This window comes from Micropterus dolomieu, linkage group LG05 (assembly GCF_021292245.1).
Source record: "Micropterus dolomieu isolate WLL.071019.BEF.003 ecotype Adirondacks linkage group LG05, ASM2129224v1, whole genome shotgun sequence".
NCBI classification, from domain to species: Eukaryota; Metazoa; Chordata; class Actinopteri; order Centrarchiformes; family Centrarchidae; genus Micropterus; species Micropterus dolomieu.
The window spans coordinates 24,462,180-24,489,522 of NC_060154.1; the positions used below are offsets into that span (position 1 = coordinate 24,462,180).

A 27,343-nucleotide genomic window follows, 5' to 3' on the forward strand; every position below is an offset into this window, starting at 1 on the left:
TCTGGGGCATGCATTTAAAATGGAGCCGCCTAGAAAGGGAAAGAGGTAGAGGAAGATGTGAATGACACAGAGAGGAATAAAGAAGGAGCAGAAGTAAGTGAGAGACAGAGAGAAGTGAAGTGAGAAATGGTTGTGATTGCCTGGTGTGCCTCAATGAGTTTTGCTGTTATTAGTCATACTACCTGCTGCTGTGATTTGCCCAGCTCACCTCACCCACCCCTTGCCTGCACCCTGCCACCTGGCTTGTGCTTGTGCCCTCATGCGTTTGTGTGGCTGTCTAATGGGTTTTGGAGCTCCACTGTCTCACCTCTCTTTGTCTGCCCCCTCTCTGGAGACTCTCCACTTGCCTGGAGAAAACAGACTCTTACCTTGGCCTTTGCTGTAAATCGCCCCTCGAATAAGTTCTTACTGTGATCCCCTTGCACTACCTTGGAACAGGGCTCTCTTGAGAGAACAACTTAATGATTCCCAGTCTGATGAACGGAGGCCGGAGGAATAAGTGGAAATGTGTGCTGAAGGGAATATTTGAAGCCCATATTGTCTATCAGGTGGCCTCCCCCCAGAGCGTACCACTTCACCAGAGTGGTTTGACCTCCACAATTTATTACCTACACCGCTAAGATCCATCACATGTCAGCCCTCAGGGACACTCACGCATTAATATCCCAGTAGCCCCATACAACTAGCCTTATGACTGTCTGCCCACCGTTGTGGCTTCCTCTATGGTTTTGTACAACACAGTGCCTCCAGCTGTGACTATATGTATATTATTCATTACATGTCTTGGTGACTTGTGCTCTAGCTGGATGTTTGGATGTAAAACTGATATGATCTAGTACTCCTCCTGTACCCCCATCTACATCAGCAGCCCAATGGACTCCTCCCTGATTCTTCTTCTTCCCTCTCATCTCTGTCAACCATTCCTTCCTATCAAAGTGCCATAAGCCTCTTTTGGACATCCACTTCATTACACAAATGTGATTTTACATGTTGGTCTCATTTTTAAATAAATCTCCAAGTCACTTATCCATAAACATTACACTAGTAATCTCACTTGGTTTCAGCAAACATTTCTTTAACACCGCCAACATAGCTTGAGTCTGAATTGAATGCTATCTTATTAATAGCTTAAACACTATAACCCTGCTTTTGAACTAAAATTTCAAAACCGTAACTCCCATTTTTCTAAAAGTGCACAAAATTCCCTAAACTCTACACAAATCCCTTCATTTCTCATTGCATACAACATGTGGTCATTTAGAAAGCACTAACATTCAACATTGTTCACTCAAGTCAGCACAGCTTGAGCGCAATTAGCACACAACTACCCATGTGAAAACACAAAGAATCATAATTGATAACACGCCAATCAGAACCTTCAATAGACCCATAAAAGGGTCAGAGTCAGTTCAATCGGTTTTGGAACAATGGATCCAGAGAGATAAGAAGGAAGAGGTAGAGATCACCAAGGAGAAGGAGGAGGAGGAAGAGCTGTAGGGAGAGGAGAAAGAGGAGGAGGAGGACGAGAACCTGTCCCAGGCCAAAAACAGGATGCTGGGACAGAATAATTTGTTGGTTGGTGTTTTGTACTGTATAGAACACAAAGGAATAAAAAATGTCCAAATGTACATTTGTTACAAGGTTTTTGAAGGGGAGAACCACAAGCAACATAACTTATAACCAGTTTTTGTAATATTGTTTTGAATTTATCTTACCAGTGTATAAGACTGTGTTGAAGTGGGTGTGTTTGAGGACTTGGGCGTTATGTCTGAGGGCAAAGTTTGTTTTTTCAGCAAGATTGAATTGTTAAAGTGGAGAGCTTCATTTTGACCTGAAAATAGGATGTTTGGGGAATTGAGTGAGAAGTTATGGATTTGTGTTTAGAGTTTCTAGAAAAAGAGGCATCATTTCAAGAAATGTGTTTAAGCAATCGCCAGTTTTAAGTTGCGAGTAGATTTTTCTCATGTGAGATCACTCAAACTCACACAAACTGATTATTTTCCCCTTTACAATACAGGGTAAAATAATAGTTGACAAAACTCAGTTTTCAATCTGTCTCCTTAAATTTGCTTTTGAAATTGATGAGGAAACTTAGAGGATCCTATATTGAAAACTGGGGACGAGCATCTCTAGTGTTCACCATGGATAATCATTAAACCTTAACCTGCGCAATAAATCCATCAGTGGTGCAACCTGTAAGAGAACAGATTTTCCTTCATATCTCTATTTTGATATGAAGGTGTCACTGCTGTCTCACCTAGCAAATAGCAAATATCCAAACAGCCATCTAATAGAATGGAAGCTCACAACCATACAAGGCATTGGTCTAATCAATCGGAGAAATTGGGTTTCAGCATCTTGCTCAAGGACACTTTGGTAGTGGTAGTGGGTTGAACCACAAACCCTTCAATATACCAGCACAAATGTATTTTAATTTGGAACTGTATACATAATGAAGACTTGGGTTTGAAAACCCAAAAGCTAATACTTCAATGGGTAGATGACCCAGCAATGTTACAGACTCCACGTCTGAAAAAGGCTCTAGAGTGAGGTCAGTAAGTGATAAGGTGTGTGTCGAAAGGTGCGCATAGCCATCCTGCAGAGTGTGTTGTGACTGGGCCAGGGGAGTTCTCTGGGGTATAGCTGTAAATTAAGACAACAGCAGAGATGGGAGGGATGGATGATACACTTCCAGGTGTTGCAGAGCGTTTAATCACTCACCTGTGAGACTAATGAGATGAGCCGGCGGTCCACACACACATACACACCCCCATATCTGCTTATACGTACATGTTCATAGACTGGTGGGACTAATTACCCAATCTCCACCACGGTGAACACACCACCACAGCACGGCTGGTACAAACATGTACAAACACACATACAAATACACGACAGCTTGCTGCTGCCTCCCCAACTCATTACACCGCTCATCTCCTGCTCCTCTCCTCATCCTGTCGCCATCTAACTCAGTGGAAAAGGAGAAGAAAAAGAGAGCAGAGTTGTAGCTAGTAGGTCAGGAGGCAGATAGGCAGAGGCAGCTATTCTCCACGCAGGCTGTGGCTGCAGGCAGCGCTACAGGTAACAAACACATCAGTCACATACACAGCGCACCTGTTACTGTACAGATGGCAAGCCCTGGGAGAGAGGCAGGGAGAGCAATGAAGAAAGATGAGCAATCACACAGAGAGCGAAACACAGAGGAGAAGAGACAAAGGGAAGGGAGGAATGCTATATTTCATGGGTAGATTGTTAAAGGAGATCGAGGAAGGGGAGATTGGGGGGGCTGGTGGAGTGGGGTCAGAGGGGTTGCACCTGTTTGTGTAACGCAATGGTAACAAGGGAGTAGGGCTGAGGGAAATATGGAGGGAAGAGGCAGGAGGAGGAAAAAGGGGAGGGATTTCCTCAGCTGTCCTGTGTAATCTAGTGAGTCTCTTTCTAGGTTATCTGTAGATCATTATACATACACACACACACACCTCTTTTTAATCTTTTTCTTTTTATTATCTCTCTTTTTGTTCAGCCCCACATAGGAAATAACCCTTTTCATTACCTATATCCTCATCAAAGACACTGTAACATTTCCAACACTCTCTCTGCTCTTGAGATTTACCATTATAATTTTGTCGTCTATAATCATAGAATAAAAGGATTTAGTCTGTGTGTGTGTGTGTGTGTGTGTGCGCGCGCACGCATGTGGTTGTGCCCCCAGCTACATATCTTAATCTCCTGTCTATTAGCATATTCAGAGTTCTCCTTTAGCTGTTGGAGACATCTGATAGGGTAATTTCACAGCCCCACTGGCCTTCATCTTGCTCCAGGAAGGGAAGAAGATGATGTGTCTTGGGAATACGATGAGAAGAAAAGAAGTGCTTCAGCCTTTTCTGTCTCTCTCTGGTTTAGCATCAAAAGATGAATTTGGCAAAAGTGAACTCTTGTGCTGTTGTTGGTGTCAATAGGGCAGTGGTGGCCTAAAGGTTAGAGAAGCGAGCTTGTGAACGGTTCAATCCCCGGACTGGCAGGATAAAATCTGGGTGTGACTAATGACTAATAAATAGACTAATGCCTCGACTACATGACTTTCAGCGTCGGTCGATGACCGTGCCGTTCACACTACACAACTTACCATCTTGTGACGGGAGTCTTGAAGTCGTTGTGGCGTTCACACTGCGTGATTGATCAGGGACAGGGGGTTACACACACTACGCGAGCTGACAACAATGATGCTGGTTTCACGTGAAATGACGCAAACCTACACATGAAACAGCTGTTGTTTGTTATTATAAAGATAGCAACTATAAAGACAAAAAATATGGGTGAAAGAATGGATTAGCACACGCAGCTAGCAGGGATTGTCTGAGCTACAGAGAGAGCTGGAGGTGAGTAAAAAGTGTTTTGCGGTGAAAAAGTAGCTGCCTGCTCTCATTGGCTGGATGTGGATGTCGAGTCGGCCGACTCTTCCAGATATTTGGCATGCTAGATATGTGGCAGAAATGTGTCAGGGAGCCGTTTTGATGCGTCGTTGTGTAGGTCACAAATAACGAGTGGCGACCGCCGATCGACCGCTGATTTACCCCCGATCACAGCCTGACTGTCACCGAGCTCGCTGAGCGGCAAATTGGGATAAGAATCGTGTAGTGTGAACTAGGCTTAGCACTAAGTTTTGGAAGAAGAACCCTTTAAATATTCGTTACAGCAACATGGTCAAATGGTTTTATATAAAACATTTATCATGCTTTGAAGAGCTCTTTAAGAATGCTTGAAAATCTCCATATTTGGAGTATTAACAAACCAAAACGATGTACACATATTCTGTCCTGTTAAGTAACTCTGTTGTTGCAGGAACTGAGCATGACTTTTCATGAGACGTTTATGAATGTTGACCAAAAATTCTCCCATGTTTAACCACATAATATCAGTGAGTCGTTTTAAAAAGCTTAATTTAGCACTGACAGTATTTTTGCCAGTGTGTTGCTAGAGTCTCTAGCGAAAATGCTTAAAATAAGAATGGTACTCCTTGATGTTTCTGTTAAAATGTAATCCCGTTCATCTCACAGACAGAGAGGAATTTTATCCATAAAGCCATCTCTGAAAATAAAACACAATCTCTTGAAGTGCAGACTTCTGTCTTATTCCTGAGAATCTAGGAAGTCAAGTCGAACAAGGAGCATCCACCAGCCTTTAATATTAATCAACACAGATGCAATGAGCTTCTTCGGCAGTGGGCAGTACTGAATGTGTGTGTCTGTGTCTTTGTGTGTATTTGAGAGAGAGGAGGAGGGCTGGGAGAATCAGATCAGATTGCCTATTCCAGTCACACAGATAGTCTTTCACTCCTCAGCTTGTGACAGCACATTTCCTTCCCTCTTCATGCTGGTTGCCTCTTCTCTACCAGCTCCCTCTTCCCTCCTCCTCCTCCTTGTCCTTGCCTCTCTCAAATGCAAATTCAAATTAGCTGTAATGGCATGACAGGGATTTATATATAACATAACCTACAGTGCAGTAATTGCGGTGAAATACTTATTGTTCTTTGTCTCTTTTAATCCCAGCTAAATCCTTCACTTTTCCCAGAACTGTCTTCCTCTCTGGCTCCCTTTCTTCCTCTTCCTCTATCCCTGTCCCCCTTTTTGGTTTCCACACATCTCTCCCCTGCTCCCCCCTGCACTGGTGTATGTATTGGTATCATTAGCAGCTGCACTATGATGGATGGCACTGAGAGGCTGGGCCGTGAGTGGGACTCTGCTTTAGCACACCATCATTACCTGCACTACATACACATCCCTGTATCACATTGATGCCGTGTGTGTATGTGCGTATCCACACCAGAGTGTATTTACAGTGAATGCATGACTGGAACAAATGACATCATTCAGATGCCTGCTTAAAGATGGAAAAATTACTATTGAATTTGAACACCCCCACCCACCCACTTCACTCGCTCAAATACACACATAGAAACACACAAGCTCAGAAACGCACAAGTACATCCTTTTCTGAGTTTTGAGAGGTTTGTATCGACTTGGAGCTCCACAGGGAAGTGCCAATAGCCCCTCTACTCTCTGTGAGAGTTCAGACAGACCAGCAGTCCAATAGACCATAGGGTGCTAAAAGGGTCTATTTCAAGAGCTGGCAGAAAGTTTCACCTCCAGGAACTCTTACAGACTGCTCCATATGCAGCGTGAGATTTTTTGCACATTACTGTGGTGTGTGTGTGTGTGTGTGTGTGTGTGTGTGTGTGTATTTGGCTGGAAATGTTTGCACAAACTTCAAAAGAATTTAAAATTATGTGAACCAAGTCTGACAATCCCGTGGTGATTCACTCGGAGTCTGTTGATGACATCAGAGGGTGCAGTCTTTATCTGGGCTCGGTGTGTGTGTGTGTGTGTGTGTGTGTGTGTGTGTGTGTGTGTATGTCCTTGTCTGTCTATGTGAGAAAAAAGACTGATTGGACAGCAAATAAATATGAAGTTTAGTGCGAGAAAGTGTTAAATATCCAGCTTACATTGGTGCTGTAGTTACTCCTCAGCGTGTGTGAGTGTGTGTGTGCGCCTTTGAGTGTGTGGGGTGGTGTGGGGGCTGATCATGTTGTCAGAGTCCATAAGAAACAACAGGGCCTTATTAAACACAGACACTCAGTAAAGATTGATTTTGTTTGGCTGTCTGTGTTTTAACTGGAAGGGCAGGCGACTGTGACAGTGTGCGTGGGCGATTAGACACACGGGCAGGAGGCAGGAACTGTGACTGACTGATGGCCGCTAGTGGCAGGAGGCTGCACAGAGAGGGCCGGTGAGAAGATGTACTTGTACTCCCTCGGGGATTTCTCCCAAGGGTTTGAAGGGGTAGATTGAACCTAGACATTCCCTCTGCGCTCTGACTGGGCTCAGAGGATGGAGGTGGAGAATCTGTCCCTCCCCCCGGCCGCACGGACAGACTGACAGAGTTTGGGGCCATCGATAAAGCATGCCCGTTGGCTTCTCCACATGTGCGTCTTGGTACAAGTAGCTGGCAGCAAGCTGCTCAGGCAGGGCTCGCCAGCGGCTTGCAAGTGAAGAATATCGGGGCTGTTATTGTTGAAGGTTTAGCCTAAAGCATCCTTAGCTTCTTTAATTCACTGCCTACTCCCTTCCTCTGCCATTCAGCCCTTCCCCTTCTCTTTATCTTGTTGTTTCTTTCCTACTTTAAGACATGTGCAGAGACTGAGCAAAACGGTTCTTTGTACTGTTGTAATGTTTATAGGGATACAAACATACATCATATGCGTGAAAGTTTGTGTTTTCACTTGTGTTAGTGAGCTGATTGTAGAGAAATAATCTGGGAATGGGCTAGCGATGCACCGGTCAAACATTTTCTTTCCTGATACCAAATACAGATCCGACACCGGTGATCTCTCTTCATCATGGCTCACATCATGGCTGATACCCGATCCACTTAAAAGGTCAGTATGTACAACTGTGCCACTCCAGGGTATTGGATCCCTCAATCTCTTGAATGGGAAGTGTGGTGCAGAGCTATATTTAGCAGTGTCACCTCACAGGTTAAGCTTGAATCCATCAGATGGATGGTGTCTTTTCTTTGTGGAGTTAGCATGATGTCCCCAACTTGGTTTTGGACCTTTGAATCCCATTGATGACTATTTAAGCCGAATGGAGAAACTGCCCACCAATCAACAAAACTTTGTAGGTGGGAATGAGAAAGGTGATGTCAAGCATAGATGCGACTGATGCAGCCGTACATGTTGTAAGCATAGACTGTATGTGGCTTCCACGTTTAATGAAAATGACGTATGGGGACGGAAACGTCACTCGCTACTAATGGGTTAGGACAAAACAAAAAAAGTAACCCCACCTCCCAGCAAGATATGGGCTAACATCAACAAGCTAAATGAATATAGTGAAAAGAAAATGTCAATTCAGTCTGATTATCAGGCACTGGTGGCCCCTTGTGTGCTTTGGTTTTCTTTGGGTGCAGCTTCCTTGTCTTGAGACATGCAGGTTAGTGGAATGAGAAAACTCCAAATTGCCAGTAGGTGTGAATATGAGTTTGAATGGTTGCTCTTATTTTTTGATATCCCTGTGACAGACTGGCAACCTGTTCTGCCTTTTCGCCCTGTGTGAGGTGTGATAGGCTCTGCACTAGATAAGTGGGTATAGATGATGGATGGATTCAAATTTCAGTGTCCATGCGTGTTTGCAAGCACACTTGACACAGCTCCTGGATTATGTAATGTTTACCCATTACTGTCCGTAAGTTCTTTTGTTGTGTTAACTGTGTCAGTAGAAAATGATGCATACACAGAGTGAAGCAACAGTAGTAATTTTCTGCATCTTTATTTTCCTCTCATCCATCTATCTGTCTCTGTGTGTCTGCCTTTAGAGGCACAGTTTGAAAAGCCCGTGGTACGTCTGCGTGTGCATGTGTGTGTTTGTGCAACAGCATCGTGCGACACCATGATTAAGTGTTTTGAATAATTGATGATTGCATCCCTCATTAAGTCTTCTGCTCCGGCAGGCTCCAGCTCTATTTTTATGCACCCGAATCCTCCTCTCTTTTCTTCCACTCCACAGATGTAGCGAATCCATCACTCACTTAAGGCTCTGCTGATGGGGGTCCAGAGGGGCTGTGGGGGATCTAAATCATGTCGAGTGGACATTTTTAACAGGCCAGCAGAACAATGACTGCAGATGATGATTTTTCCAAATCAAAGAGGAACCTCTGACTTTAGAGCTGCTGGAGACACACTGACTGCAACAGGCCAAATTTTAAAATATGGCATTGTGAAGCTGAGTGTGAGCACGGTTACTTACTGCGAATACCACTGCAAAACTTCCAGTCCTCTTCTTTATTGTGTCTGCTGTCTGTCTGTCCTGTACAAAATGTATTAATTCATTCACCCAATGCTTATGGATAAAGTTAACTAAGTAAAGATGCCATAGTAATTGGATTTATTTAAAAGCCAATGCTGGCCCCTCAGCAATAATATCTGTTCCGTGGCCAGATTACTTTGATAGCAGAAAAAAACAATTATAGCAGCTGGTGCTGAAACAGATCTCAGTCCTGGCAGCGAAAGTTACTCATATAATCGTTTCCTTTCAAGTGATTGTGCCTACAAAATAAAAGTGCGAGAAAATTTTTGCAGCATTGCTTTATGTTTAATCGAGAGCTTTTACGTTAGAAAAGTTCTGAAGGAAATTCAAAAGAGTCTCTGGCTTGCTTGACATACCTCTGAAAAAGTGTCAGAAAACGTGAGATAGGATTCCAATGACTGAGAAAAGCAGGAATTTCTTCTGCCTGGAGATGGGGGGGACTGGGGAACGAAAATAAGCGTCCATACGTTGATGTGGACACTTAATTGATATGTAATACGATTTCTTCACATTCTTGTAGAAAAAGGAAGAAAAAATTTGAAAAGAAAAGAATTGAACATACAACCCTACTACCGGGAATCCTGTGCTGAGCCATCTAATGACTTGAAAAAAATTTGGCCCAATGCCAGACTCATTTGGCGACCCCTGGTCTAGTGTGTGCTTGCACTATTCTTGGTTGATCATGAAAACCCTTTACCATATTGCTGACATTTGCCCGCTTGTGTTCACTACAAAATCACTGAATCATTCTTAAAGAGGAATGAGTTCCAGCACCACTTCCATATGTTGCTTAGTGTTGGGCATGAGGACCAACATCTAGTAGGTCTGGATGTGTGAGAGGCTGCAGCAGAACTGAACAAAAGCATGAATTGCCAAATGATCAGCTGCAACTTCAGAGCAATGCGGGAGTTCAGCAAAGTGTGTTTTTCATGTGTTTATAGAGAAGATGATAATGATGCGGACCGGTGTAGTAGAATAGTAGAGTGGGGTTTAAGGAGGCAGAAGGAGGAGATCAGTCAGACAGACAGACAGAATCAGAGTGTGGGTTTGTTAATAAAGGCATACCCACAGTCTGTCAGCAAAGCTGCAGCTTCCAACCTGCATGAAAAAGACAGCCTTACGCACATTGTTGAGCAGGACCAATTTACATTTTAGCACATTAACAAGGCAGAGGAAACACGCACACACACACACACACACACACACACGCACACACACACACACATAGGGGAGGTGCAGGGGGAGCTAGATTCGTTTTCATCTATTTCCCCTTAAAACATGAGATAGGAGGAATTCCCCAAAGAGAGCGCAGCGCTTTGATTTCTACAGCCCCGTGTCTGTAAATAGGTTAGGTGAAGACGATGTGAAGCGTGTGAGTGTGCATGCATGTTTTTGTGTTAATTTGCGATCCGCACGTGAATCTGTCATCTTGTGGGGTATCCTATTTCTGGCAGGGGATTGTGGGTGGGAAAGTGTGTGTATGTGAATGTTTACCTTTTCCTGATGAGGCCTCTGCTGAATGTTCCTTCTAGTCATTCAGGCAGGCAGGGAGCCATGTGGAGTACCTAGAGCAGCTTTGTGTTTCCATGTTTCCCTCCTGCAGTGTTCTGTTGTGCTGGCTGGTGGCCTGGCTGGCTGACTGCCTGCTGAACTAGCTGCACTGCTGTTCTTATAGGCCTCCAGGCCTGCTGAAATAGCTGGTGCTTTATCCACTAGACAGCTGCTATAAATTGTTGTTGTTTGTACAGTATGTGGTACAGATGTAACCACTAAAGACAAAATTTTTTATTTTTCATGCTTCAACCTCAAGAGGAATTGTCTGAAATCCAGCTCTGCTAATGTGGCATTGGGGTGAAATGGCTATTTAGATCAGTGTCAAAAAGGCTCTTTTTAGCAGAGCCCTGGTATATCACGCTTCAGCCTTTCTAAGGTGTGGTGAGCTGTGATCATATGCATTTCGACATTTTCATTTGTAAAGGTCTTTCTATGTTCAGCTTTTAGTACTGTTTAGTATTCTACTTTTGAAGCTTTGATGCAATGTAAGATGGTGTTATTCGTAGTTCCAACAGCTGTAGTTGAAGAACTGTGTTAGTGCTATTTATCTTATTTTGTATTAAGGCTGCAAAAAAGTTTGTTTGTTTCATAATTGATTAATTTGCTTATTAGTTTCAGGATTAATCGGTTAGTTATTCGGTCTACAGAATATTGAAAATGCAGATCACGATTTCCCAAATCCAAGGTAACAGCTCTGTTTTGCTCAGCTAAAAGTCCATAACTCCAATATTTTAAGTTTGCTATTAATATAAGATAAAGAAAAGTAGCAAATCCTCACATTTGAGAAGGTGGAACTAGGTAACATTCATGTTGCTCGAAAAACATGATACCCCTTAATAGATTATCAAAAAAGTTGATCAATCAACAAGAAGTTACAGTGAACGGATTTGTTTTAAGTGCCTAACATGTTCTCATTATAATGTCGTCAAGAAAACATGTTAGTTGAGCAGGATTATTAGTTTTAATCTTTTGAATTTTGTTTGGCTATTTGCTGCAGAATGACAGGCAGAGCGGGATCACTGAGCAGCGGCTTTGAGTGACAGAATTATTTGTTTTTATTTAATTAAGTATTCAAATACCTAATTTACTCTTTGTGTGTTCTGAAAATAGCGCATTACAATTGTTTAAATAAATTAATATAAAGCATTGTTTTATGTGTTTTAAGCTTTTAATGATGAATCAGGTGTTGATCATTAGGTTGTGGTTTGATTATGGAAATGACTGTAACTTTTCATCCCTAGTTGGCACCTGTATCCTAAACCATCCTGAACAGTCTGTTTTGCACTTTCATGCATTTAATCATTACCATCTGTCAATCGTATTTTGTCCTATGCTAATCTAATGAATGTGAGATAAGTGACAATGCACTTCATTTGAGGTTGGCTGACTATTGGAAAAAGGGAAGTGAAGTGCAGTGGTTATCTGGGTGTGACGCTGAACTTTAACCCACAGCTCATATTCTCCAGTCTATTCTTCTTCTTATATCTCTCTCTCTTTCGCTCTCTCTTGCTGTTGCACACACACGCACAGTCTATTAACTCATTCACCCCGTGGTACGTCTTGTCCTCTAACCTCTGTTAGTTAATCTTTCACCCTTTCTTCCGTTCTTTTCCGTTACGCTCCATTTCATTCTTCACTGCTCTCCGTCTCGTTTTGAGTCTGGTCAGACTACCGGAGTTGAGTGGACTCTGTGTTTTACCTACTGCAGATAATAAACTGGTATGTCTCCATATTTCATATTTTTGCTGTTGAGGTAAACCTTTGCTTTTTCCAGATTGGATCGGCTTTTATTGACATTTATTTTTCTCTTTGGTTTGCTAAATGACATTCAGTTGACATTTCATGGTGCATTTAACCATATGGGTAACTAAAACTAGGAGATCGTGTCTGACTCTTAATGTAGTTAAAGGAAAAATTGTTTGTTTATCATTCAGGCATCTGAGCCATTAGAGAATGTACCATGGGATAACCTTTGGTACACACAGTCATGGTTATTCATCAACAATTACAGCTCAGAGGCTGTTGCTGATAAAGGCTCTGCATTGGTGTCAGGATACAAAGGTGGCGTGGGTGAAGGGGGGTGGGGGTGGGGGGGTGGAACAGTACATGACAGAGCACAGGTAGTGAGAAAAGTAGTGTAGAGTTGGTCTCTATGATTATTCATTATTGAGATGGCAGTAGAGCTGAATGAGTGGAGCTGCTAATCTAACTCTGAGCCTGATGGACAGAACACAATTACCCTGAGAGTGGGAGGTGGGAGAGAGAGGGGAAGGTGGAGAGCCAGCATCTCCTCCTCCTCCTTCTCCCTTTTCTCTTCTTTCTTTCTTGTCGCCTGGCAGACTTTACTGTAGCTGCAGATGATTTCTGGGCATTAAGCTCCTGTTGGCAGCATCCTGTTTATCAAGTCACACATACAGGGGAGTGCACACACACACATACACACACATACACATTCACATACACATACACATACACACACATACACACACACGCAGGAAGCCAGATCTTCACATCACCCCCTCGTGCCTGTTGGCAGCGCCCCATTTACAGACGTCCAATTTACTGCTTGCTCCCTTCTCCTCTTTTCCTCCAGTCCTATCTCCTCTGGTATGGCTTCAGATTGCTGTCTAAATCCAGACATACTAAGCCTTGTTCACAGCCTACTCTGCTGCTACTTTTAGCTCGCGCACTGATTCCAGGTCAAACTGCCACTACAGTGTTCACGATGGCTTTTGATGGTGCTGCTCTTTCCTTCATGTTGTCTGCGTGTGTGTACGAGGCAGGGTATTTGTACAGCCAAAGCCAGACATGGGCTGCTTTTCTTGAGAAATGAGCTTGTTCTCCCCACCAGGGACTGTAGCTTAGATGTAGAACTCATCCCCGACTCTCCGGAGAAGCAGCTATATGTCTGGAGATTGGTGGTGCAGCAGATTTTTCATTTTCAGCCTGAGAGTCTTGTTTCTTGCTCACTTTCACCAGTGGACTAGTGGCTGTTTTGCTTGCGGTGGTTGGATGACTTGGACTTCTTCAACATAGCGAGTGGTGCTCTCATAGGAGCAATTTAGCAGACAGAGCACGAACAGCTCATTTTGCCATTTCTTCTTTCTTCCTATATTTTGGATTATACATCCAATGTAAAACTACAGAAACAGATCTTTGAATCTTGTTTTTTTGAAGTTTTAGAATAAAAGCTGTATTTTCTGGGTTAAGGCAGTGAGGGGAATTTCTAGACTGCTTCTTTTCTGGTCCAAGTCGAGGATTAACGGACTGCCTTTCTTAAACACAAGCTCCAGATGCTGCCTGAAAGACTTCACAGCTAGAAGGAGAAGAACGAATTCAGAGAACAAAAAGGAAAGAGAAGAGAGGGACAGAGGGGGACATGTTCAGGGTTAGTGCTGAAGCCACTCGAACTCCATCCTTTCTGTTCTTATTTTACTTCCTTGGGCTTTTTTCTCTCCCCTTTTACCCCTTGCTCATTATCTTACTCACCCACTCTATGCTCACTCACCCCTCACTTTCTTTCCACTCTGTTCATTTCTCTTCCCTCTAACCCCTCTCTTCATACTCACTCTCTCTCCATCCATTTGGTGGAACAGTGCTGCTGATAATGCCTGTAATTGGAGTGACTCACACTTTTCCAGTGTGTTTGGACCAGATAAAGAATATTGTCAGCATTTTGCCGACATGGCCTCTGCTGGCAGAATTAAATGGACTCTGTTCTGTTCTGTCTGCAGCAAATTAAAAGCCTCTCAATTCATCTGTTCTCGCCCGGGGCTCACAGGGGCCTCCTATTCACACAGAAACACCATGGAGAGGGGGAGGAAGAGAATAAGAGAGATTTCCCTCTTCCCCAAGAAGCACCCGTCTTTTCGTTTTGTTCAAGTCTGTACTCAGCCGTTGTTAGATGGAGACGGAGAGGGAAAGCGAGGTCAAGACAGATAGTCCAAGGAGAGGTGAAGAGCAGCTCAGAAGGTAGTTGGATTCATTATTCAGCATGTCAACCTGCAGCTGTCTCCTATTGTCTCCAGCATCTCTGTGCAAGAAAGGAGCTTGTCTGCATTTGTGTGTTTTAATGCATTCAAGCAACAGGGTTAGAGTGTGGATCTGAGTGTTTTTGGCTGCTAGGTTATAGTAGTCGCTGCCAGTCAACACTTCAGAATAAAGTAGTGGCAGATGGGCAAAGAAGGGACAGAATGCTGGGGCCGGAGGGGCCCATTCGGCACTGGACAGGGCCCAGGAAGGGCAACGAGGCTGGTAATAGGGTTAAAGGAAAATTACAGATTTATACAGCCTGGTTTGTTAGCATGGTTAGTTAATTGTCAACAAGTTGGAAAAAGTCAGACAAGGCTTGGCCGTTAATATGGTAAAATTATTACCCAGGATCCCTTCTAAACACCCATCACAGTTTACAGCCTGACTGATTCAACTTTGATCTGCTGTTGTTCTGCGCATGCAATTTTCCTGTGCAATAAGGGATTATAACCCATATTTCTGTGTCCCTGTGTCACATTTGGTTTTACTTCCAAATTAAGTGGTTTTAGATTATCTGGTTAGACTGTTTGCTTGTTTGCAGCCTGCTGGATTGTCTGACTGCTTGTGTTTCTTGCCCCAACATTGTTGTAGTGAGTTCCTAGATCAGAGTGCAGTGAAATGGTAACTGATAAAAATGATGGATAAAACTAAGAAAATGAGACCAGAATTTTAATTTCTTTAATCTAAATGCAGATTCCATGTGGTGTAAAACTTGAAAATTAGTAGTGCTTTTAATCCTGTTTAAAATAATTAATGCATAATTGTGGCAGAAAGTGATTTGAAGAGGTGGGATTGTTCTCCAAGCTGTGTCCTTGCAGAGACACATTAATGACAGGAAGCAGGAAGTTTAGAGCAGGTGTCTCCAGTCTGTTACCATGGGCAACATCCACTCAAGGCCCCGATCAGAAACAAGCTCATTCTCATGCCTGCTGGGAACTCTTGCTAGTTTTCGCCTGCCAGGAGTAAACACAACCTAACTGAAGCAAACCTCTTTCTTCCTCTCTTTCTCCCCAGCTCTCTGTGGGTGTGTGTGGGATGTTGTGTCAGGGCTAAAGCCCATCCCTCTCCCATGAGCCTGTGTGCCCACACACACACCTGGCGCCTCCACGCACACACCCGGCGCCCACGCACCCACAGCCGTCACTGACGCTGTGAACTGGACCCTCGGAGCCCAGCGGAGCCAAGCGGAGCGGAGTCTAGCCCAGTTGGAGTCTGAGGATGTCAACAGAGACAGAGCTACAGCCAGCGGTCAGGCCCAGCAGCGTCAGACGGGACTCCAAGCGGAAAGGTATGTACACTATCACACCGGTTGCACAGTTGAAAAAGTGTTAAGGTAGTTATTGCTCATTACTCTTCTAAGTTGTGTAGTGAAATAAATTTACTCCTGACTCCATGAGGAAAGAAAATCCCTTTACTACTACTACTCTATTTACTCTTAGATTCGGACAAAATCCTAACGTGTTTTTGCTACTTTGTTCAGAATTTGTCTGAAAAACTCCCAAATGGATTTGACCGTAGATATGGGTACCATATCTTGCAACATGTTTGAACGTTGAAAAACAATCCCAGTCTGTTTACCAGTGGTGTAGGTGGGTCCTCTGCCATGTTGTATGTGACAAAGGTTTGAATTCAGTGCATCGTTCCGTAATTCTGTTGAGGTTGCAGTTATAATGCAGTAATATAATACTCGGTCAGTGTTTGTAATGTAATCATTGAAAATCAAAATGTAAATTTGTTACACTGATGAATTACCAAGAAGAGTATATTGCAAAAACTAATTACTTTCTAAGGCTGTACCCTCTGAAACCTATTGTTAGACACACCGGCATACACAAACACCTTTGTAAGCTCCTTTTTAAAAATCTTTATTAATTGTGTCTTCATTTACTGTTGATGATGGATTCGGGTCAGGCAACAGAATGCAGTGCTGATGTTGTTCATAGCTAATTTAGAGGTGTGGGGGTATTACGGTACAGTAGGTTGCTACAAAACAGGTGCAGGGATGTTGTGGTTGGTGAGAAGCAAACAGATCCAGGTGTGAAAAGCTCCAGAGGGAGGTAGCTAGCAGGTGTATGAGAGCAGGCCTGGGTGGTCTCAGAGCAGAGGTGATGCCAGGGGCCAGACTGGCAGCCATCATCCAGCTGCTCGGTGCCACCTGCCCGACTGCGAGAGCGACGCATAGCATTCTCTGAATAAGCATCTGATTGATGTAGCAAAAGCTCCGGACACCGTCGGGAACAACGCTTAATGGATGCACACACACACACACACACACATATATACACTCGCTATCACCTGCAGCAGATGCCTCATTGCACACGATGCGCTTCAGCCCCTGCAAACAAGCGTTGGTTCCCCCATACACAGTGTGTGAAGGCTGAATGCCTCTCATGTCCTATTTAGAAACAGTATTGTTCTGCTGCAATGGAGATCATGTTCATCATTCAGACTGCTCTCCATATGTGGGGAGATGCAAACACACACACATGCACACGCTTGGACTGGGATTGAAGCCCAGAAGAGCATATGAGAGGAAAGATGAATGGTTTGCCTTCAGCATTCAGACTTGAGGGTTTTTAGCTTTTCCTCTCTGCCTTCTTCCCCTGTCTCTCTCTCTCCCTTTCTCTAACTCTCTTTCTCTCTATGTCTCTCGCACGCACATACACACACACACACACACACACACACACACACACACACACACACTCAGCAGGGTGATGAAAGTCAAATGCAATAATATACCACACACAAGAAACGAGCGTGCTCTGGGAATAGGAAACTTTGATAATGTTCCTGTTGTTGTGCTTCATGTATATGACCTTACAGACGTTTCTGTTTCTGTTAAGCCCCCTACTTTCTGTAGCTGGATTTGAATGAAAATGGGTCCACTGAAAAGCTGCTCATCATTAGGGTATAAATGGCGGCTTTGCTCTTGTGAGAATCCCTGCAGGATAGTCCTTCACTCTTGTAGTATCCTTCCTCTGGCTCCTCATCCTCCTCCTCCGCCCACTGCTCTGACTCCTAAATGACCTTGCCCTGAATGACTGAGACACAGAGGAGAGACTGATCACAAAGAGAGAGAGAGAGAGACTGAGAGAGACTAATGAGTCAATGTGAAGGAGAGCTGTTTAATCTCAGGCTTTTGTTTCACAGTTCTGTGGTGAAGAATGTGATGAAAAAGACTATGGGACTGCTGCGTGTTACACATTAATCACAGATGGTGTGTGCCTGTGCACCAGTGTGAATCTGTGGGTCTATGAGTACAGTTTATTGGTGAGCTCAGGGGTCATTCTTCTAAGATAACTATTTTCTCTACCAGAAGGTTTTATTGAATTACCATGACTAGATAGAGATAACATTTGACCTTTAGTATTTACATTACCTGAGCTAAATAACTGCCGCTTTCTGCTTCCTGTGACAATGCATTAGTCTGTCTTATTGGTCATGCTTAAATCTTGAAGTGTAATAGTCTTTATTAATCCTCAATAAATCCAGAGAGATTACATCTCTCCACCTCTCTGATTTTCTCTCTCCACCCCCCCGCCTCCTTCCTCCCCCAGTTGTGTACCTGCAAAGCATAATTATTCCATGAAGACCAACCTTTTAGGCTTATGAGTAGCAATGCCTTTACAATTTACAATTTAATTGTATTTATTGAGTTCATGGTTAAAGGTGGGTTGTACTGTACTTGACTGTACAGTTTCAAATTTTTTGTCCTTAACTCACTCCTTAACTCACTTCCAGTACACCAGGATGGCAGATTTAGAGAAACACATTTCAGTATAATGCAGTCCAATACTACACCATCACTGACCTCGGTGCTAAAAGATTGACACTTCTATGACAAAAACTGTCATACAAGTAGATTTTATGGCAGAACTGGTGTACTGGATTGCCTTCACAAGACGTGCGGGGCTGTTCGTGTCTGTGTATTGCAACTTTGAAGTTACTCATAGAGATACAGCTCCAGTAACATGCCTAGAGTGGCTGTTTGTTAGTTAGCATAACTGTTAGTTTTTTTAAAGAAAACTCATTTTGATATTCTTCATTATCAATAAAACATAGAGCTGACAGTCTGCCAGCGCAAACACACGTTTTATTTAGAACAGCAAGCCAATCTGACATGTGTGAAGAGCCCAACAGCTGCGCACAGTTTTGTCTCCACTTAAAACTTTCACATCTCAGCGCCCACCTTGCTAATGAAGTACGACGAACCATAGACGCCTTACTGTTGGGATCTTTGAATCGCATTTCCCACTTTCACTGTGCAAGCAAATCATTCTGGCATTACCACGTAGGATTTCAGCAACTCTGCATTTGTCAAATGTGGTGTAATTAATATAATTATAGATAACACTTAAACTGTTACAGCATGCTTAATGAATGTATGCTCTGCTTTTGCTTCACCCTCCTGAGGAATCTCAACGCAAAACAGGGTACAAAGATTGGTCTGTTAAGCTGGAAGAGAGACAGTTTTGTTTTACAGTACTCTAATTTAGTACAGTTGTATAACACAAAAAAACCCAAGTTGTCTGCAGTATTTATTCACAGTTGATGCAGCGTGAAGTTCAGTTTCTACGCTGGCTCCATTCTGACAAAACTAAACAATGAGTGTGAATAAAGATACAGCTCAAAATAGTGAAACCCCACTAAATAAACTGCTGTTTTTTTGCAGTTCTTTGTGAAGCTGGCATGATGCCCAATTGTTGTTACAATATTTACAGACATTTTCATGGTGGTGAATGAATATCTGTGGCTAGCCAAATGTTAGCTGGTAAGCTTTTCTTCCCAAGCAGCCGCTTTGGCAGGTAACCAGCAATCACTTGGATGTCATTTCTAAGACCCTACTTACATAAGCATACTTAGCAACACTGACTTTTGTATTGTTGGGTTTATCGCCCAATTTGGCCAACAGATGATGATGTTTTTTTTTCCTTTTCTATTTGCAGTATCATATTTATATCATCATTAAATGTTATAAATGTAAAACATTCACATAAGTGTGTCTGTCTTTCATGATGTTACTCAGAATGTTATTACAAGTAATAATAACTTCCACTGCTGTCAACACACGCAGACAACTGTCATCACAACTCTGAAAAGTCACGACTCTCCCACAATGGCATTTGGATGAGGATGTGTGGGAGGGTGTTTCTACAGTGTAGCTGGCAGCCAACAGCATGAAAAGAGTGGTTAAGGGTTATAGCTGTGCAGCTGTTAGCCTTTGTGTGTGTGTGTGTGGATGTGTGCGTGTGTGTGTGTGTGTGTGTGTGTGTGTTTGCTCGTCTCTGATGTGCGATTAGCAAACACATTATCTACTTCGTGTGGATATTATGCACACATCCAGTCTATCTGGCACAATCACCGCAGCCATTTACTCTGATATCTTTCCCTGGGGAATCTTAGAGCACAAACAATGGTATTTTGAGTGTGTGTGTGTGTGTGTGGTGCATGTGTTTGTGTGTGCCTTCTATGAGAGGTAATCAGATCTGTTCCCTCCAATCAGACAGAGATTGAATTGAATTGGCTGTCTGCTGTTGTGGTTGTCAGTGAAAGCCAATAGTGGATATGGGGGGATAGAAGACAAAAATGACACTCTCACTAGCAGATAGTGACACACACTTTCCAAAGGTGGCTTTCCCATCACTAAAACTATATTTAGAGATAACTGCCTCTTCTCTGCCCTCTCTTGCTATCTGCTGCCCTTCATTCCCATCATTTTATTTCTGGAAAATTTGTGACCTGTCCAACCAGTCAGTGCTTTCATCTTGCCCATCAATTTATCCATCGACCATTTTCAGCACTATGATAACTTTGGTGAGATGTGTTCAATGCATTTCCCAGACAGGCATCTCATTCCACACACCCACATCTTCTTTCTATGCAGCAGCTCCAATGACACACTCTTTTGCCCTGAATGTTAAAAAAGCTTTCAAATGTGACCACACCGAATAAGCATTCAAAACGCCTGACTCAGAGAGAAAAATATATTTCAGTGAAAGCCTTTTATTTGCTTTCCTGAATCTTGGACTGTGTGTGTGTGTCTGTGTGTGCCTGGGGTAGCTTGTGTATTCTGTGATCCTCTCAGTATGTTCAGCTTAGTCCTCTCCTCCACACTAGTTGGTGTGGCTTTGCCCACCGCATCACTAACCACAGTCTCCATAGCAACAGTTTGCTCCCTGCTCATAATTTGCACAAAAGGAAAAACGTCCCGATGTCACACACAGGCCCTAATAGAGGCCAATACTCTCACCCTGCTGTGCTGGTTGAAGGACTGTGCATTGAAAGGACATTTCTCATATGTTGGATGTTTACAGGCTGTTGTATTTCAGTTCACAACACACAAACAGAGCTGTCTGTACAGTGCTTATCTAAGAAACATCAGTGCTAATACTAGAAAAATATGTTTTCTTTTTTATATGTCTTAGGCAAAGAATATTAAGAAAAATGTAACACCAAAAGGTGATTTATAACTGAAGAAGTATTGAAGAATACAAAAATTAGCATCTAATCTGATGATGTTAAACTGTTCCAGGTGCTACGACAAGCTAATTAGTCTGCAAAATTATGTCAGCAGTCCATATTTCCTTCAGTTGATATTAGTGTGCTACACAAGATACTGTATATATGTGTATATAAAGACCTTTAACTCATTACATACCCCTAACTCTTTTCCTATATTTCCTGTCAGTTGCTAAGCTATAACTATCTAATAAAAAGGCCAAAGCCCCCCAAATGGATTTTATATACATTTCTCACTTTCTGCTCCCTTTCTTTGTGATTTTCTATATAATAAAAACTTCTGGACATGTAATTTACAAAGCAGATCTGTGTGCTGTTAACAGAAACAAAAACTAGCAATTTAATTTCAGTTGGACCCAAAGGAGGAGGAGGAGGAGGATGATGATGATGATAGTGTCTACACAGGGAGGAGATAAGAGAAAGTTAGAGACATAGAGAGACACTAAGCAGATGGCAGAGCTTCCGTTTCCTTATCATGCTGTATGATGTTCTCCAGTCCTCCTTTGCTCCATCCCTCTTTTCCAAGACCCCAGCTGAGTGAATGAATGGTAGGGGGTTCACAATGCAAGATGAGACACAGAAAGAAAGAAAGGGGAAGGATAGCAACTTCAAGTGGTTCCATATTTTGGCAGAGATGACAGACATGAGAGAAGGCTTTGTTCTGGCACACTCGCCTTGGCATGAAAGGAGGACTGCTGTGTTTTAAGGAGTTACCTGTGTTTCCTAATGCTTTGAAAGAAGGGCCTCTAGTGTTTTCACAGTGACACACACACACACACACACACACACACACATACACCTCCTGTTCTCACAGATGGTGGGATTTAGGAAACAAATAGTTTTGACACTTTTCAGTCAGATGTGTCTTTTAGTGTTTATATTGTGTGTGTGTGTGTGTGTGTGTGTGTGTGTGTGTGTGTATTCAGGTGAGAGATTAACAGATGAATGACAATGACACTCTGATGAGAGGAAGTATTTGGTGGAAGCTCATGCAGGGCTTAGAGAACTACTTGATCTTCTTTTGCAGCTCTATATGAACATCCTTGCTAAAGTGTGTGTGTGTGTGTGTGAGAGAGAGAGTGGCGGCTCAGGGGCGACCAACAGAGCAGTCCACATGGGGAACCGCTTCAGCGTTGCATGACAGGATGCTAGCGGCATGTTTACACAGCCCACTCTCTGATGCCCTGTCAGAACCCAGAAAACACACCAATGCACACACAAACAAAACACATGCGTGCGCACACACACACACAGACTGCACACATGCATGCATATGCACACATATTAAGCACATAGACACAGTTACAGGCCATGTTCCCCTTCGTTAGTGCGACCAATTACCTTGTAATTAAAGCAGAGCTATTGCTGGCTTGTTATTAAATGGGGAGAACATGGAAATGAAAGGGCGATGAGGTGATTAGATCGCCTTATTCCCCTGTAGAAAACGCTGTGTTCATGTTGTGAACGTTTGTGTGTGTTGGATGCAATTCATTTTCTCAGATGAAAACAGACGGCCACTGCCATCCCCATCATCAAAGTTCCATTTAGATTTTGGTCTTAATCAACAAGGCGTTGTACATACAGTAAATACGGTTTCATTTTGCTAACTTCAGCTGAGTGCTTTTTCCAGATTACACAGTGTACATCTTGTTATGGTGAAAGCAATAAACAAAACCCAGAACACACGGGCTCTGAAAACAACTTTGCCTCTGAGAAAGCAACAGTGCTGAAAAGTATACAGGCACAGAGCAAGGAGCAGTGCTGTTTTGCTCTTTGTGCCGTATTATAAGCTTCAAGCATTTCCTAAAATTCTACTTCTCTGCGTACCAGAAAGTGAGCAATAAAATCAACTCTTGCCATGATAGTCGTGTGCACAATCCTCAGCGGGCTCGTGGCTGGGTACAAAGATATATGCAGTAAAAAATAACGAGCACAAAACTCATCCAGGCCCATGGTGTGTGTGCATATCTAAGACAGTTTTACAGCTCCATACAGCAAAATATGTGTCTGTGTGCATCTCAGTATGTTTAAGCTTTACTAACAGATAACAACCCAATACTTTTAGTGCACCAGCAATTAATTCCACTAGATTTACATACATCAGTAGAAGCATGTTATCTATAACAGACATTGTCACTTGTCTGAAGATTAAGCACATCTGTGAAGTTTTTGTTGTTTTCCTGCATTTTAAGTCACAGATCAAGGATCTAAAAATGCAAAAGAGCTCAGTCAAATAGTCATGTGTAAGACCCAAGATGTCTGTTCTGGTCTTTTTTTCTCTTAACAATTTAATGTTTAATGTAAAAAAAAAAATCCCGCCCATAATGTTCATTCTGAATTAATGTCAGCAAGATTACTTTTTAGCTTTAAAGATGAATACGTTTAACATAAATAAATAGCACGTGCTTTCAAATGCTATAAAAAAATAACTTAATGAAAAAAGTCTCCTTAAAGGTCTTTGCCAACTCCCGCCATACACATGTCAAATTTTCTATCTCTGCCAAAGTGACCTTCACACAGTGTGTGTGTGTGTGCTTGTGTTTGTGGGAGGGGGGGTGATAATGGGAAGTGCGTTGCATCTGTCCCTGACGTATTTTTCAGCTCTAATGACTTTCTGCCACAGAGGATAGCTGGATGCCTCAGGACACACGTGCATGCACACAGTTTCACGGACAGACAGCTCAGGTCTCTGACTGTGCCCCTGTCATCCAGGTCGGAGCAGCGGGTGCCCGGGGAGATGGCGCTGGGGAACGGGGGAAATAAATAGAGGAGGAGAGAGAAGGAATGTTGGGATAAGAGGGGAAGAAGTCAAGTCTTACTTTACTTAGTTCAACCCTAAAGCCTCCTTTTATGATGTTGGGTCACTGTCTAGTGGTGAGCCACAGTTTTCTTCTAGCGTAGATTCCAACTTACCACAACGCAGTACATGAATACATCGTAGTGTAAACTCCACATATTTTAGCAAACTGATTGTGCTCAAAAGAAGCATCATCATTTAGTAAACACAACAGTAGTCATGTTGCAATGAAGACAGAAAAATGCATATCAGCAATTCCAGAGCACTGATGAGTGGCAACGGCACTTTCTCATCTCAGTTTACACCAGGCATTTCACTTCAGCAACTATAGCTATGTTTGTGTAAAATGTGCATATGCGTATACTCAGTCAAGTGTGAGCTTTTGTGTGCCAAATCAATTGGCCAGAGTTAAGCATGGAGCTGAGGGGGGAAACTGTTGTTTTCTTGGCACATGCTGTTTTTAAGAGTCTGTGTGAGAGCAGGTATGAGTGAGTGCTTCATCTGAACAAGTCTCTGATAGGTAAAGAAAGCACAAAAACACACACACACATTCAGCAGCAGGGTTTAGGAGCAGGATTAATTGGAGAGTAACTGATGTGTTCCCTCATGTGCTGTTGAGTGTTTGTTGGGAACCATCCCAGCTGTAGTTAAGAGCCTCTGGGTGCTTCTTCATCAGGAGTAAAAAAAAAAAAAGCTACACACTTTACTAGCCACTGCAAACAATATAGGCTTGCTGAAAATAAATAGTGGCATCAGCGTTTGTGCCACCAACATCACTTCAGAGGAATATCAGGTGTTCGTCAGAAACGAAGAACAGAAAGATGGCACAAACGTTTTGTCACAAATCACAAGTCAAAGCAAAGTCCACCTTTCTTTCTTGTACATTTCTCTCATTTGTACTCAGTGGCCTCACACTAATGGCCTAAGTCTCTAATTTCTAATGAAATGAATGAACTAGACTGTTATGCGTTGTTGGCCTGACACTGACAACCCTTTACTCTTGGCTTCAATCTTCAGCCTCGATGATCACCATGATTTTGAATAGAGAAAAACGGCGCCATTGAAGATCACCCCGAATTTGAGCGATACTCAGTGGTTTTGGATCATCCGTCTAAACCTACGGTATTGACCAAAACCTGTTGTTGTTTCCATATCTTAGATTTTATGCTATCATACACAATGTTATAATACACAGTGTTATCATTACTAATGTAAATGATGACCAGGCTACAAAAATATGACCCTAATTGTAATAAACATGTGCAGTGTCTACCAATTTTGCAGAAAGTGGAGAGAGAAAAAGACAAAAAGGAGAAAAAGAAATCTGATTTCAATATGTATGTAATATAAAAGTGACCTGACCAAAGGAGGGTAAAAGGGGAACTAGTTGGGAGAGAGTGATGGAGGGGTACACAGGAGGTTACAGTTGCCAGGGGCGAAGCTAGGGGCATCCCTGAAGGGCTAGATGTACTGTACCAGCAGTCACCTGTAATCTATCACCTGTGGAAGACTGTGTGTGTGTGTGTGTGTGTGTGTGTGTGTGTGTGTGTGAAAGAGAGCAAGAGAAGAGAGTCAGGGGGTTCTGGCTGTCATAACGCTCTAATCCTGAGTGACATTTATCCAATGGAGGCCTTGCTCATTCATCCATCCATCACGTTCTAGTCCTCCTTTCCATCCTTTCCTCTCCGCTTTATGTCCTTCCCTTGCTCTCTGCTTGTTGCTTCAGACAGACAGTCCCTCCCTGCATACCAAGTACACACACACACACACACACACACACACACACACACACACACATATACTGTATACGGTATTAGTAATTGCTTCACGGTAGCTGGAAGGAAGCTGAATTCCAGATATTACGACTGGTATCCACTGTAGTGTATGGTGTGGTTTTATGAGTTGGGCTGTGCAGATGTGAGTAGATGTTTGTGAATGTGTGTTAATGAAACAATATGTGTGTGTGTTCACCTGTGGAGCTCTTATGACTGATGCACCATAAGATTCTTTCATTAGTGTTATGGTATGGTAGATGGTGTGTTTGGTTGTATTTTCTGTGCAAGTAGTGCAAGACTTGAAGCTTGTATGTGTTTAAGCGTGAGCTAGTGTGTGTGTGTGTGTGTGTGTGTGTGTGTGTGTGTGTGTGTGTGTGTGTGTGTGTGTGTGTGTGTGTGTGTGTGTGTGTGTGTGTGTGTGTGTGTGCCACGAGCAGCCATGACAGATGAAACGGAAGATTCTTTCATTAGTTGTGTTTGAAGCTCAGCGGGGTCACAGCAATAGCAGACATTTAATTACAGCGGACTGAATGCTTCCCCTGCTGACACACAGAGGCAAACACACACATGCACACACTCACAGGGAGGTCTTTCATGGAACATGCTCCCAAAAGGTAATAATATAAACCACTCAGCAGGAGAAGTAACCCTGGACCCCTCTACCTTTTTCTCTTCTTCTTCCCCTCTTGGCCTTTCTCAACTTCTCCCTCTCTCGGTGTTTCTCTCCCTCGGTGTTCTAAGTATAGCAGCAGTAATAGTGATGGATGCAGATGGAGGGAGCAGGTCTTAAATGTCAAACCCAAATGAAAACCGCTGTTCCGGGGAAACAAAAGCGGCTGGACACATCCAGGGTTATTTAACACTCACACATTTAGGTAATATACACTCCCAGGTGAACAAAATGTATCACAGCAAACATTCAAATCCAAGTTTTTGGTTTTACAATTAAATGAGTGTAGCTTTTCCCTTCGTACAATAAAAAGTATTTGATCTAAACATTTTTTAAACACTGAGATTCTGATGAGATTGCATCTAAGTAATACAAGTTGTTTGTTTCTATTGGAAAAAGACTTCAAGCTAGTAAACATGAATGTAAACAGTGTTTAAACACTATTTAAAATATAAAAAAATCACTGCACTGTTTGTTAGAGATGATGATACACACAATGAGTAAAGCTGATTTCAGATGATGGCACAGCACAGGTATACACCATCAAGAAGTGTGCAAGGAAGCTAGGCTAACTTTAGCATTGGATTTAGTGAGGTCCGTAAACTATAAGCCTATTCACAAATGTGGTAGCCCCATCTGATCTGCCATGCATTACTTTTCTTGGCGAGATGGTTGGATGTTTAGTTTGGGGGAGTCTGAAACAGAGTTTTTCTTCCACCACTCTTTCACCTCCCCTGCCTGCATGTGTTGCTTCTGACCACTATGTCACATATAGCTGGTGTCTTTTGCACTTTGCACTTTTAAAGTTTAGTTGCATCCATCGCCACACCATGGCTTGCACTTTCGCCTAGTTGGGTGAATCCAATGTGGAAGTCCGCTAAACCTGCATTCTATTGAACGGCCAGCAGGGGGCAACTCTTCTGGTTGCAAAAAGAAGTCCGGTTATTAGAAATAATGGTAAAATGACCATACTTCTCACCTGATTTATTACCTTAGTAAACACTTTAACACTTTCATAATAAGTTTATGGTCTCAATCGGTGGTTTCATGTCTTCTATAATACAACATGATGGTCATTTATTAAATTATGGTCCCATTTAGAGGAAAATAGACCATAAAGCAGAGTATG

At 42.8% G+C, this 27,343-nt stretch overlaps 1 protein-coding gene across 7 annotated transcripts in view; it reads left to right on the top strand.

Annotated features, from left to right (window-relative positions):
- The window catches only part of dab1a (DAB adaptor protein 1a), a 99,507-nt gene that overhangs the window by 17,693 nt on the left and 54,471 nt on the right, over positions 1-27,343 (top strand). For 6 of the 7 annotated variants that reach the window (XR_006825176.1, XM_046050142.1, XM_046050145.1 and 3 more), the window contains exon 2: positions 15,465-15,738. Coding sequence is in view for 5 of the 7 variants with exons in the window: in XM_046050142.1 (XP_045906098.1) it covers positions 15,669-15,738 (70 nt within the window). In the remaining 2 variants the exon portion in view is untranslated. Of the gene's footprint in view, positions 1-15,464; positions 15,739-24,786; positions 24,892-27,343 lie in introns of those variants that run through there. The other variant, XM_046050146.1, reaches the window with a different exon arrangement.